Raw genomic sequence first — 12,493 nt, forward strand, 5'->3', positions numbered from 1 at the left:
GAGGTTGATCTAAGTATGTCAATATGCCATGGAAACCTGATGCTGTGTCTTGATATCATCAAAGATAAGTCTTTGGGGAAGCCCAGAGGTAGTAATATGGGAGAAGCTGTTGGCTCCGGCCGGGTAAATGATGCCCAACTTTGGAGTGAACTTTTATATTGTAGCAGTGCAGCTGACTGCAGTGTATGCTTCTTTCCCCATTAGCTGTGCTTCGTGCTGTTCGAGGTGTGAATGCCGTTATCAGAATATACATCATTCCTTTTGTAGTCATGGCACAGTTCAGTTATGTGAAATATGGGGTCTTGATTGGGTCAAAATTTACCAATGTTGAACGGAATTGTGGACTTGTACAATTGCAAATAAATCCATCAATGCGATTTCTGAATAAGTATATTCAAAATGGCATCATTTGCACAATATAAAGCTTTATCATTTGAGAAGGAAAAAAACCTGAGCCCAGCAGTTTGAGGTACGGGTGGGATTTTCCACCCCAGCCCCATGGCATATTCTGCTACAATGGAGGTGGCTGCTATTGACTGCAGGCGGAATCCTCTGGTCCACAGGACTTCCCGTTGTTCTTGCTGTCCATCGCTGGGGATCGCCATCGGACAATCCCACCAATGGGAATGGTTGAAAAATCTGTTCTAAAGCTCCCAATAAGGGGAGTAGGTGCTGCTTACTTGCTTAAGGTATAGCATTAAGTAAAAACACTTTGTGTTGCAACTTGCACTGTGGATTCAATATCAGAGCCGTGCTGGTATTGACAGTAATTGGATGAGAATCAGTCAGTTTCCAATTTGCTCTGAGCCGTATAGATATGAGTCAGATGATTGGATATTGTTTGCTCTTGCTCTGGCCAGTGTAATTGGATCTACACTGCCTGAGGATGAACTATGGTTATGCAACTGCCAAGCCTTCAGACTGCACCTTGAATAAGTAACAAATTTGATGTAGTTTAAATAAGACAAGTAAGGCAACAGTTTTTGTCAGTTGAGGTATGCAATTGAAGACTGAATGATGGAGTGTAAGTCAGCCTTTGCTTTTGTTCTCTGAAATTGATTAATTTGTTTGTAATGTTTTCAAAACCAGCCACGTGACATTTTCCACTCATGCCCGTAGATGTTGTTTATTAGTGTATTGTTCCAAACTGCATCTCTCACACAGATCTTTCACGCATCTGAACTCAGATCAGTCAAAAGAAAACTTAATACTATATTGCTGAAAGAAAAGAGACATGCTGTCAGAGTTTTTCGATTTGTACTCATTGGGCAATTCACAAGAATACCAATTGCAAAGGCAACAACTATTTATACTGCTTGAGAAGAGAATGCTGATTGGTTAGCAAGTGGACTTTGATTGGTAGGAACATTGCCATGGAGAATATACTAATGAACAGTTAACTGACAAGCTTTTCAAGCTCAAACCTTGCAGGTTGACTCTGGTCACGGCATTGCCATGGGGAATGAATTAGGAAATGGTTGTTCCTATGTTTTGGTTTAGTTAAAAGCATCCTCCTCGTGCCTGCAAAGGACAGGGCCAGTATGTCAATATATGTGACTTATAGCATATGCAAGTGAACCACATGTGAGCCCGACTGGTAATCTAAAATTAGTTTTCAGATTCTAAACAATCCTGATTGTGCTAAGAAAGTGCTGTCCAATTGCAGAATCAACATCTAACATTGAATGCTGGGTTTTGAGTTTTACTGGCTGGTTGGGTATGGCCTGTACTTTGCCTGTTGTGAACAGACAAAAGAACATGATATTGGGGTATACGGCCTACATAGCTGGCAGCTGAGGTAGACGGGGTGCATCAAAACCAACCTGCGGAATAATGGATACTCTGATCCAATCATTGTTCACTGTATATCGTGCAAATTGATGAATGGGCTGAAGGCAACCACTTTCGGTATTCACCCTGAAAGGATAAGGTGTCTCTAAAATGGGTGACAAGTGGGAGCACTTTGCGTAAAGTTCCCATTTCCAAGCATCCTTGCTCCATCATCCCCCTTCTGGACCATAGAAAATAGGAGCAAGAGGAGACCATTCAGCCCTTCAAGCAGATTCATTATAATCATGGTTGATTATCCAACTCAATTTCCTGATCCCACTGCTCCCACCATCTCCCTCTCCTCCATTTCCTTTGACCCTTTTACCCCAAGAGTTACGTCTAGATCCTTCTTGAAAACATATAATGTTTTGGCCTTAACTGCTTTCTGTGGTGGCAAATTCCACAAGCTTACCAGTCTCTGGGTGAAGAATCTTCTGTTCATCTCAGATCTAAATGATCACCCCACCACATAGACTGTGGGCCTGATTCTGGCCACTCGTAACATCGGGAACATCCTTCCTGCATCTACCCTGCTGAGTCTGTTAGAATTTGATAGGCTTCTATGAGATCCTAGCATCGTTCCTCCCGCTCCACTGAAGCCTATCTTGGTGCGGATCATGGTGTGTTGTAAAGTATCTGTCATTCTATTTGAGGCAGTAGATGTCTCGTGAATAGCTGAAGTCATGGCCAACATGGAGTCATTTCAGAGGCACGGTTTATTCAGCATGGAGGCAATAGTTTTGTTGGAGTAAAACAGATTGAAGACCACAGAGAGAGGGAAAAGTGCCTTTTATTCTTCATCACAAACCAACAATGAATGTTATTGCTCAATTTATATCTCGATAGATAATTGATTAATTGAAAAATCATAAATGCAGCAAGTGCTGAATTGGGATGATGATACCAATAAAACAAGTACTCATCATTCACAACATAGTCATAGACAATCTTAAAATAAAATTTAAATGTCAAATTATAAAAGGATTGCACAATTAAAAACATTTAAGTATAATTACAATACATTGCAAAACGCAGGTTTCTTCAATATACAGAATAAAAATGAATGGTTATCACACTCTGCATTTTGTATCCACTGATCATACGTTAGAGTTAGCTGAGAAGTAACCACAGAATAGTCAAGGCAAAGAGTCAATGTCCTATTGGGCTTACTTCCTACACTTGAGGGGAGGTGAGGGCATAGTGGTATTGTTGCTGGGATCATAATCTAGGTTGATTATTTAGTGAATGCAAACAGCCAAGCTGTTTCTTCCATCCTGTTCTGTTGAGTGGAACCCAGGGTAATACTCTGTTGACCCAAGCCACATTATATGAAAGATGTGATTGCGCTGGAGACGGTGCAGAGGAGTTTCACCAGGATGCTACCTGAGATGGAACATTTAAATTATAAAGAGAGGTTGGATAGGCTTGGTTTGTTTTCTCTGGAGCAGAGAAGACTGAGGGGGTGACCTGATTGAGGTGTTTAAGATTGTGAGGGGCATGGACAGAGTGGGCAGGGAGTAACTGTTCTCCTTAGTCGAAGAGTCAGTTATGAGGGACACAAATTAAAAGTGAGGGGTGGGAGGTTTAGGGGGGATTTGAGGAAAAACTTTTGACTCAGAGGGTGGTGAGGGTCTGGAATGTGCTGCCTAGGAGAGTGGTGGAGGCAGGATGCCTCACATCGTTTAAAAAGTACCTGGATGAGCGCTTGGCACATCATAACGTTGAAGGCTATGGGCCAAATGCTAGCAAGTGGGATGAGGTGGGGCGGTAAGGGCCTTTCATGCGCGGTGCAGATTTGATAGGCCGACAGGCCTCTTCTGCACTGTAGCATTCTGAGAGTTTAAATCCCAGCATGGCAGTTGATGAAATTTGAATTCAATAAAAAGCTGGAATTAAAAGTCTAATGATGACCATGCTGATTGTCATAAAACACCCGTCTGGTTCACCAATGTCCTTCAGGGAAGGAAATCTGCCGTCCTTACCCAGTCTGGCCTACATGTGGTTGATTCTTAACTGCCCTCTGAAATGGCCCTCAGTCAAAGGGCAATTAGATTTGGCCAATAAATGCTGACTGGCCAGCAACATTCATGTTCTGTGAAAGAATCTAAGCACAATTAAAAGAAAATGTCACCTAACTTTCATGCATGTGTTTTGATTTAGATCACAGCCCTAAAGCTGCCTTAGTTACGTAGCTTTGAGTATTGGGTTGCCACGGTCTTGGAGCCTGTGAGTCATATGTTGGACATCCCTGTGTCGTACTCAACAGATATCTTTACCAAAATTAAAATGTACAAATGACAAGCTGTAACTTTTTACTCACGTCTTTTGTATTTGTCAATAAACAGTCGAATTGACAGCATTGTTATAGCATCAGGGAAGAGCCTGGTATACGTTTTTGTTAGATCCAAAGGATATATCTGAAAAATAGCATGGGTGGAGTTGTCAGCCTCTCAGCTGGGAGAAACAGGATTATAGTGCTTCCAAATCATGTCAAAAGACTTAACACCCCGTTACTACTGTCACAGAGGCCCTGATAATCTTCCTCTTGGACTACCTTTGGATCTGTGCAGATAAGATGTTCCCCAGGCTTGTGGAAAATGCTGCTTGTCACTGCCAGCTTGGACTGGCACTCTATGGGTCTAGCACTTCTGCCCACTAACCCACTTCTTGCAGCCACTGAATGCAACAGTGGTGTATAGGTCCTGTTGAGCTTCCTGTTGGTTATTGCTGGGCTTTGTGAAGTGCAGAGATAGACTAAGATGCTAATTATATTTACACACCATCATGTGGTTCTGTGCAGGAGAGGAAAATGAAGAAACAACGCAAGCTGCAGAATCCACATTAGAAGAGACCATTGCATTGTGCCAACGCAACTCACGTAGTCTCAACCAACAGCAGCGGGAGGTGAGTGCTGAGACAGGGCCTTTCTCCAGTGCAGTTTTCAGAATTTAATGGAACTTTTCTTCCATTTCCTTTTCTCCTCCCTTTTGGAATCCTTCATTGCCCTATCCAACTTCCCCAAACTGTAGTCAGCTGTGAACTATCCATCTGTCAGTAACTATAACTGCACTGTGCAGTGTGACTGCAGAAAGTGCTGGTGGGGAAGAGAGCTGGCAATGTTTTCTTTTCACTGAGTTAGAACACACTGTATCCAATGTATCTTTGACCTTGCATCTGTAGTCTTCAAGGCATGATGTCACAACAACCTATTCATAGTTCTTCCCCTATTTTTCCATCTGATTCTTTCCCCAGCCTCCTGTAGGACCCTTGGGGACAGGTTGGCACAAGGAAATTTTAGAATCCCGTTCTGAAAGAGCATCTTATCCAGTCCGACCTCCTTACCTTACTCCTGTAACCCCCACGTAGTTACGACAGCCAACCCACCTAACCCGCATACCTTAGGACACTAAGGGACGGTTTAGCATAGCTAATCCACCTAACCTTCACATCTTTGGACTGTGGGAGGAATCCAGAGCACCCAGAGGAAATCCATGCAGACAGGTGAGAATATGCAGACTCCACACAGACAGTGACCTGAGGCTGAAATTGAACTCCTGTCCCTGGTGCTACAAGGCAGCAGTGCTAACCACTACACTACCGTGCTGCCCAGTTTCCTTCAGATCAGTGCACATTGTTAAGATCCTTGGCCAGACTCTGGGGTTGGGGGAGCCGGGGTGCGGTGGGGGGGGGGGGGGGGGGGGGCGGTGGGGGGGGGGGGCGGTGGGGGGAGGTGCAGGTGTGCACATCCGCTTGGAAGTCAATAACATTTTGTTTACGGTAGACAAAGATTTACATTCAAACCATCAGCTTTTGGAATAAAGCCAAAATATTCTACGTGTTTTAAACAAGCTTTTGCTATACAAGTTCAGAAAGATAAAACAATTTTAAAGATGTACCTTATACTCTAACATTCAGAGTAATTATGAGGTACATGTGAATTAACAGACAAAAAAATGAAAGTCGCCATAGTCCCAGAGGACCCTAGGCTGCTCCCCTCTTTGAAGGGGAGAGTTGACGGATAGTAATTTAATCTGAGGGTCAGCATACCTCAGGTAAGGGATAAGGTTGAGAGGGCGGGACCTTCATGGATAACTAACCTCAGTCAGTACGGGAATTGAACCCACATTGTTGGCTTCACTCCAGTCAACTGAGCTAACCGACCCCCACCACTCTACAGAGTGGGTGACAGATGTAACCAAAGCAGATTCCATGGCTTTCTCAACAAATCACCCAGGCATTATTCCCACTGTGAGTCAACCAAACTCACTTATACTTCATCTTTCTCATGAGAGTTTCCAGTCTGCTCCTTTGAAGGTTTTTCTTTGGAATTCTGTCCAAAGTTACTCCCACTCGGATGGCTTTAACGATGGCCCACTTCACTGGGTTTCAATCTCCCCTTTCTGGGATTCCTTCTCTCTGGATTCCCAAGCAATGCAGCAGTACTGTACCAGCTCGCTCTCTGATCTGTTCTTTCTGCAATGAGTAGAATGTAAGTATACAATTTAATTCTGACTGTTGACAGATAATATTTAATTTGAAAAAATTCAAAGCTTAAGCACCAGTTTGTTAATTTATTGGCTAAGAAAGAGTGATAAAGTTTGCACATTATTCTTCAATAATGATTTTATAAATCTGTTGAAGTAATTTTATTGTCCTGTAAAAGTGTTTTAGTGAGGTAATTGCAGTATACACACTTTGTTTTGTTTTCCTCCCTAATTCTTGCCTTCTGTCCTGGCGTCCTAGATTCATATCAGACTGCTGAGCATAAAGAATATCGATTGCTGCGATACGGCATTGTTTTTCATTTGCCAGTCTAGCCAATGAGTGTCACAGTGCTACTTAATTGTGGGCATCACAACTAAGCTCATACACCTCTCCAATGCAATTCCACTCTCCACCAAGAATTGCTGGACAGTATTTGGGAAGAAGAATCAAAGTAGAATTACTTTCCCACTCTTGGTCAGAAGCACTGGGGCTAACTCCTATGTTGTTACCGTTTCCCTGACAAAGAGCAACTCAACATAAGTTGTGAACAGCACCGGGCAGCACCTTATTGAAAAGTACATTTACTAACTGACTCATTGTAGAAGTGCTATTCTTGAACTATAATGTTGTGAGGTGTGAGAACAGGAATGCTTCTTTGATAGATTCATTTTCTCTCTCTTTCAGGCCTTATGGTTTCCATTGCTTGAGGCTGTTATGTCAGCACAGAAACTGTTGAAAGATGGGTCAGCCAGTCATGCCTCTGAATGTGAGCATTGAAACATTTTGCATCTTGCATTTGTATAAATTATCTTAACCTTGATTTGCATATTGCTTAACCAAGAGCCAGGGTATATCAGTGAAAAAGAGGATTGATGGATGAATGAAACTTGGTGCACATTGGGACACGGGCAGAGGTTTGGACGATGCCACTTGTATTGTAGGTAGAACATGGGTGATCCGCCAGGGAAGTGTTAAAATAGCTATGTCTAGAGGTAACAAGCCACAAATGAGGATTTCAGCAGCAGATGGGCTGACGGAGAGGTGGAGTTGGATGATACTACAAAGATGGATATAGGTGGTCTTAGTGATGGCATGAGTATATGGTCGGAAGCTCATCTCAGAGTCTGATCGGGGTTGGTTTACCTCAGTTGGTTGGACAGCTGGCTAATGATGCAGAGCGACGCCAACAGCGCGGGTTCCATTCCCATATTGGCTGAGGTTATTCATGAAGGGCCTGCGTTCTCAATTTTACCCCTCACCTGAAGTGCGGTGATCCGAGTTAAATTACCATCAGGCACAACTAATGGTCATCTGGGACTATGGCGACTTTTACCTTTTATCAAGGTCTGATAGCAAAGCAGTTCCAGAGAGACGAATGAAGTCAGCCTCAAGGGAGCAGAATTTATGGCAGGGACTGAAGACAATGTCTTTATTCTTCCTGTTAATTAATTGAGGGAAATTCCTGCTTCACCAGGACTAGTGTTGGATCGGTGGTTTGACAATTTCAAAACAGCGGAGGGGGTTGAGAGCCGGGAGTGAGCTGCAGCTGGGTGTAATAAGAATACACATGAAAATCAAAGCTGCGTTTTCTGATGATGTCACCAAGAGAAGGGATGGAGCTGAAGATCTATTCTTCAGCGATTCCAGGGGTAATGGTGCAAAAGTGGAAAGTGATTGGCTGGCCAAGGCTTTGGAGGTGTAATCCAGGTGAGAGCAGTCTCACCCAGCTGGGTGATGAAGGTCAGGAGTTTGAGGAGGATAATGTATAAATGGTGCCAAAAGCTACAGACAGACTGGAAGGACAAGGTTACCATTGTCACGATAACATAGTGTGGTGTTTGTGGTTTTGATAAAAGCTGTTTCACCATTATGCAGGCGTAGAAACTTGATTGGAGGGATCAGATATGGAATTCCTGGTAAGATGAATGTGGAATTGAGGTGCTATTCAAGGACTTTGGAGAGGAGAGGGAGGTTGTTCTAAATCAGATACAAGTTGCGATTGGGCATTTCAGCATTTTCTTCCCACTGATTATACGATTATATACAGGCCATAGGCGGAATAAAGTAAATGTACTTTTAAAAAAAAATCTGAAAACTTTGTCACAGGAAATTAATGAACTAATTAGATTAAGAAAATATTTTAGAAAAACCCATAGATTTAGACTGTAGTGTCTATGCTATGAAGTTAATTAATTTTCTGTCACTATCTTATCTGTAAAAGGATCTCGGATATTAGAACTGAAGCATTCTAACTGCAGCACAGATAATGTTTGCTTGGGAAAGGAGCATCATTATGTTGATCATTACTCACAGGATTCCATAAGTTCTTTAAACATGGAGAAAAACTGACTAATGAAGCCACAATGAATCAGGTTACAGCTCTGACATCGTACTGCGTGCACTCATGAACAGTGATAGATTAATAAACAAATTACAGGAGAGGAATAAACTCCATGAATAACCCAATTCTCTCAAATGGAGAAGTCCAGCTTATGGGGGACGGTTAGTTCATCTGTCTAAACAGCGAGAGAGTGTTGCAGAATGACACCAACATCTCAGGTTCAATCCCTATACTAGCTATGGTAGATCCACCTCCTCATCTTGCCCCATGCTTCTTGGGGGTAGTGCCTCTCAGCAATATAACCAATTGTGTCTCTCTGATGGAGAGAGAGTTTGCAAGTGGCTCAGTCAGAAATACCAAGTGGATGATCTATCTTGGCTGCCCTGCAGGTTCCCAGCTTCACGAAAACTAGACTTCAACCAATTTAATTTAATTCTACCTGAGATCAAGAAATGGCTCAATGCACTGAGCCCCCGATGACGTCCCAAATGTAGCTGTCAATTTGTGTGCTCCATAAATCGCATTCCCAAACAAGAATTTCCCTTTTCACGTCCGTCTGGGGAGATGGAAGAAAAATCTCACAGTACAGCGGCTCTGATTCTGATAATTGAAATGTTTTTAGAAACCTCCACAATGAAGCTACTTAAGACCTGCAGACAATCTTAAGCCAAAGCCAAGTCTGCTTGTAGATTCTGTAAGCCTCTTAATCACAACACTGCCTAGAAGATTGAAGAATTTTAAAGGGTTGTGGTTTGGCTGAAGTGATTAGTTCACTTGACACTGGGAGAGAATTAGTTCTCTGAGTCTGCGTACCATTGAATTATAGAATCCCTACAGTGCAGAAAGAGGCCATTTGGTCCATCATGTCTGCACCGACAACAATCCCTCTCAGGGCTATTCCCATAACCTCACATTATTTGCCCTGACTCGAAGGGGCAATTTAGCATGGCCAGTTAGCCTAACGTGTACATCTTTGGAATGTGGTAGGAAACCAGAGCACCTGGAGGAAACCCATGCAGACATGGGGGGAATGTGCAAGCTCCACACAGACAGTGACCCAAGGCCAGAATTGAACATGGGTACCTAGCATTGTGAGGCAGCAGTGCTAACCACTATGCCACCGTACTGCCCAGTTTGAATTGTTCTGAGGACTATAATTACCTGAGGCTTGGAGGTTGAAAATATTGGTTTGAGAGAAACTGAAACAAGCTTGAAACCGAGCTGAACTGTGAAAGCCAGAGCATTTAGTTTCTGAGTGATTAGAAATAAATGAGTTGTCTTAGAAATTTACCAACTATCAACAATTATAGAATCCTTAGAGGGCAGAAGCAGGCCATACAGCCCATTGAATCTTCACCAACTCTCCACAGAGCATCTTGCCCAGACCCTATCCCTGTTTACCCCACTAATTCCCCTAAACTACACATCGTTGGATACTAAAGGACAATTTACTATGGCCAATCCACCTAACCTGCACATCTTTCAACTGTGGGAGGAAACTGGAACAGCTGAAGGAAATTCACAGGGACATGGGGAGAATGTACAAACTCCACACAGACAGTGACCTGAGGCTGGAATCAAACCTGGATCCCTGGCGCTGTGAGGCAGCAGTGCTAACTAACCGCTGTGCTACCATGCTGCACTAATTAGGTTGTGCATCTGAAAAATGAACTCAAGTTATTTTTGGGTAAAACTGACTGTACAAGTTTACCAATTAGAGAAGAGTTGTGTTACTTACTTTCACGAACATTTGTCCACCAAAGATGTGAATGGCTGCACTGAAAAACTGGCTGGGAAGAAAAGAACTTTATGATGGAAGCAGTTTAGAAGTGCATGAGGTCTAACTGGATCAGGTGGAAACTGTATTCTCAGATGGAACAGTATTTAATCCATGTATTAAAGAATTTGTCCTCTGGCTTTTCACTAGAGCACATATAACAAAACAAGATTAAATAGTTGCAGAGCCAGACTTAATATTTAAGATTATATTTCAAGCTATTAATTTAAAGCTTTTATTTAGCTTAAATTAGCTTTTATTGGTAGAGGGATTGAATTTTGGAGCCATGAGGTCATGTTACAACTGTGCAAAACTCTGGTGAGGCTGCACTTGGAGTATTGCGTACAGTTCTGGTCACCACATTATAAGAAAGATGTGAAGGCATTGGAAAGGGTGCAGAGGAGGTTTACCAGGATGTTGCCTGGTATCATGGGAAGGTCTTATGAAGAAAGGCTGAGGGACTTGAGGTTATTTTCATTAGAGAGAAGGAGGTTATGAGGTGACATAATTGAGGCATACAGGATGATCAGAGGTTTGGATAGGGTGGACAGTGACAGCCTTTTTCCTCGGATGGTGATGGCTAACACGCGGGGACAGAGCTTTAAATTAAGGGGTGGTAGTTATAGGACGGATGTCAGAGGCAGGTTCTTTACTCAGAGGGTAGTAAGGGCGTGGAATGCCCTGCCTGCAACTTTAAGGGCGTTCAAATGGTCAGTGGATAGGCATATGGATAACATTGGAATAGTTTAGGTTAGAGGGTCATTAAATTGGTTCCACTGGTCGGCGCAACATCAAGGGCCGAAGGACCTGTACGGCGCTGTAATGTTCTATGTTCTAAAGAGTCATCTAATGCTTTGTAATTAAGATTCAGATTTAATGATTTAGTATTCATCTTTTTACAAGCAGCCATTTAATCTTAGGTCCAGTTTTATTTTAGAGCAGTGATTACAGTCAGGACAAAGACAATTCACTGCAGTTGACGATAGGATGCCTCCACTTGACTCAAAACTGAAGCATTTAGTATTCCACATATTGATGGGATTCTTAATGACCTTTGCACTGTTTTGTGGGAAGTAATTCATTGACGTTCTGAGCTTGAGGAGGAAATGGGTTTTTAAACTACTTGTTTAATATTGGGCCATGTCTTCACATTTATAACCAGCTCACCAATGTACTCATGCCAGACTAACCCGAGTGCCTGCAAATAATCTTTTTGTGCTGTTGAGCTTTGGATTCTATAAGCTATGTGCATTGACAGCAACATGATAAAATAATAAAATTTGGTTCGATTTAAGTGAGGATGGATTGATGCCATTTGTGGTTTTATGATGACTAATGTCAGAATCCTACAGTATAGAAGCAGGCCATTCGGCCCATCATGTCTGAACCGACTCCCTGACAGAACATCTTCCCCAGACCCTATCTCCGTAACCTCACGTATTTACCCTGCTAATCCTTCTAACCTACACATCTTGAAACACTAAGAGGCAATTTAGCGTGACCAATCCCCTTAACTTACACATTTGGACCCTATTCTGTGCATAAGTGAATTGTATATTTTCAGAGTGCCAGGGTCTAGGCAAATGAACAATGTGCTCTCAGGCCTCCCAGTGGGCCCACTGTGGGACATATGCAACATGATCACTCTGCAAGTATGATATTTCAATCCATTTTTTAACCTACGGTCCCAGTTTGAGACATCAACTCCTTGACATGCAAAAATTGGAGTCTCGTTTAACTAAAACATTTGCAATATACACAAGGAACCGAATCCCTGGTGAGGGTCATAGAGTCGTAGAGGTTTCCAGCATGGAAACAGGCCCTTCAGCCCGACTTGTCCGTGCCACCCTTTTTTTAAACCCCAAAGCTAGTCCCAATTGCCCGCATTTGGCCATATCCCCCTATACCCATCTTACCCATGTAACTGCCTAAATGCTTTTTAAAAGACGAAATTGTAACCTTCTCTACTACTATCTCTGCAGCTTGTTCCAGACATTCAGCACGCTCTGTGTGAAAAAATTGCCCCTCTGGACACTTTTGAATCTCTCCCCTCTCACCTT

At 42.7% G+C, this 12,493-nt stretch overlaps 1 protein-coding gene across 2 annotated transcripts in view; it reads left to right on the plus strand.

The window, feature by feature from the left end:
* The window catches only part of vps8 (VPS8 subunit of CORVET complex), a 599,989-nt gene that overhangs the window by 265,650 nt on the left and 321,846 nt on the right, over nucleotides 1–12,493 (plus strand). For both annotated transcript variants that reach the window (XM_080198763.1, XM_080198764.1), the window contains exons 38-39: nucleotides 4,631–4,734; nucleotides 7,000–7,081. In XM_080198763.1, the coding sequence (XP_080054889.1) occupies nucleotides 4,631–4,734; nucleotides 7,000–7,081 (186 nt within the window). The remainder of the gene's footprint in view (nucleotides 1–4,630; nucleotides 4,735–6,999; nucleotides 7,082–12,493) is intronic.

Source organism: Carcharhinus amblyrhynchos, chromosome 11, assembly GCF_965287045.1.
Source record: "Carcharhinus amblyrhynchos chromosome 11, sCarAmb.v2.hapA, whole genome shotgun sequence".
NCBI lineage: Eukaryota > Metazoa > Chordata > Chondrichthyes > Carcharhiniformes > Carcharhinidae > Carcharhinus > Carcharhinus amblyrhynchos.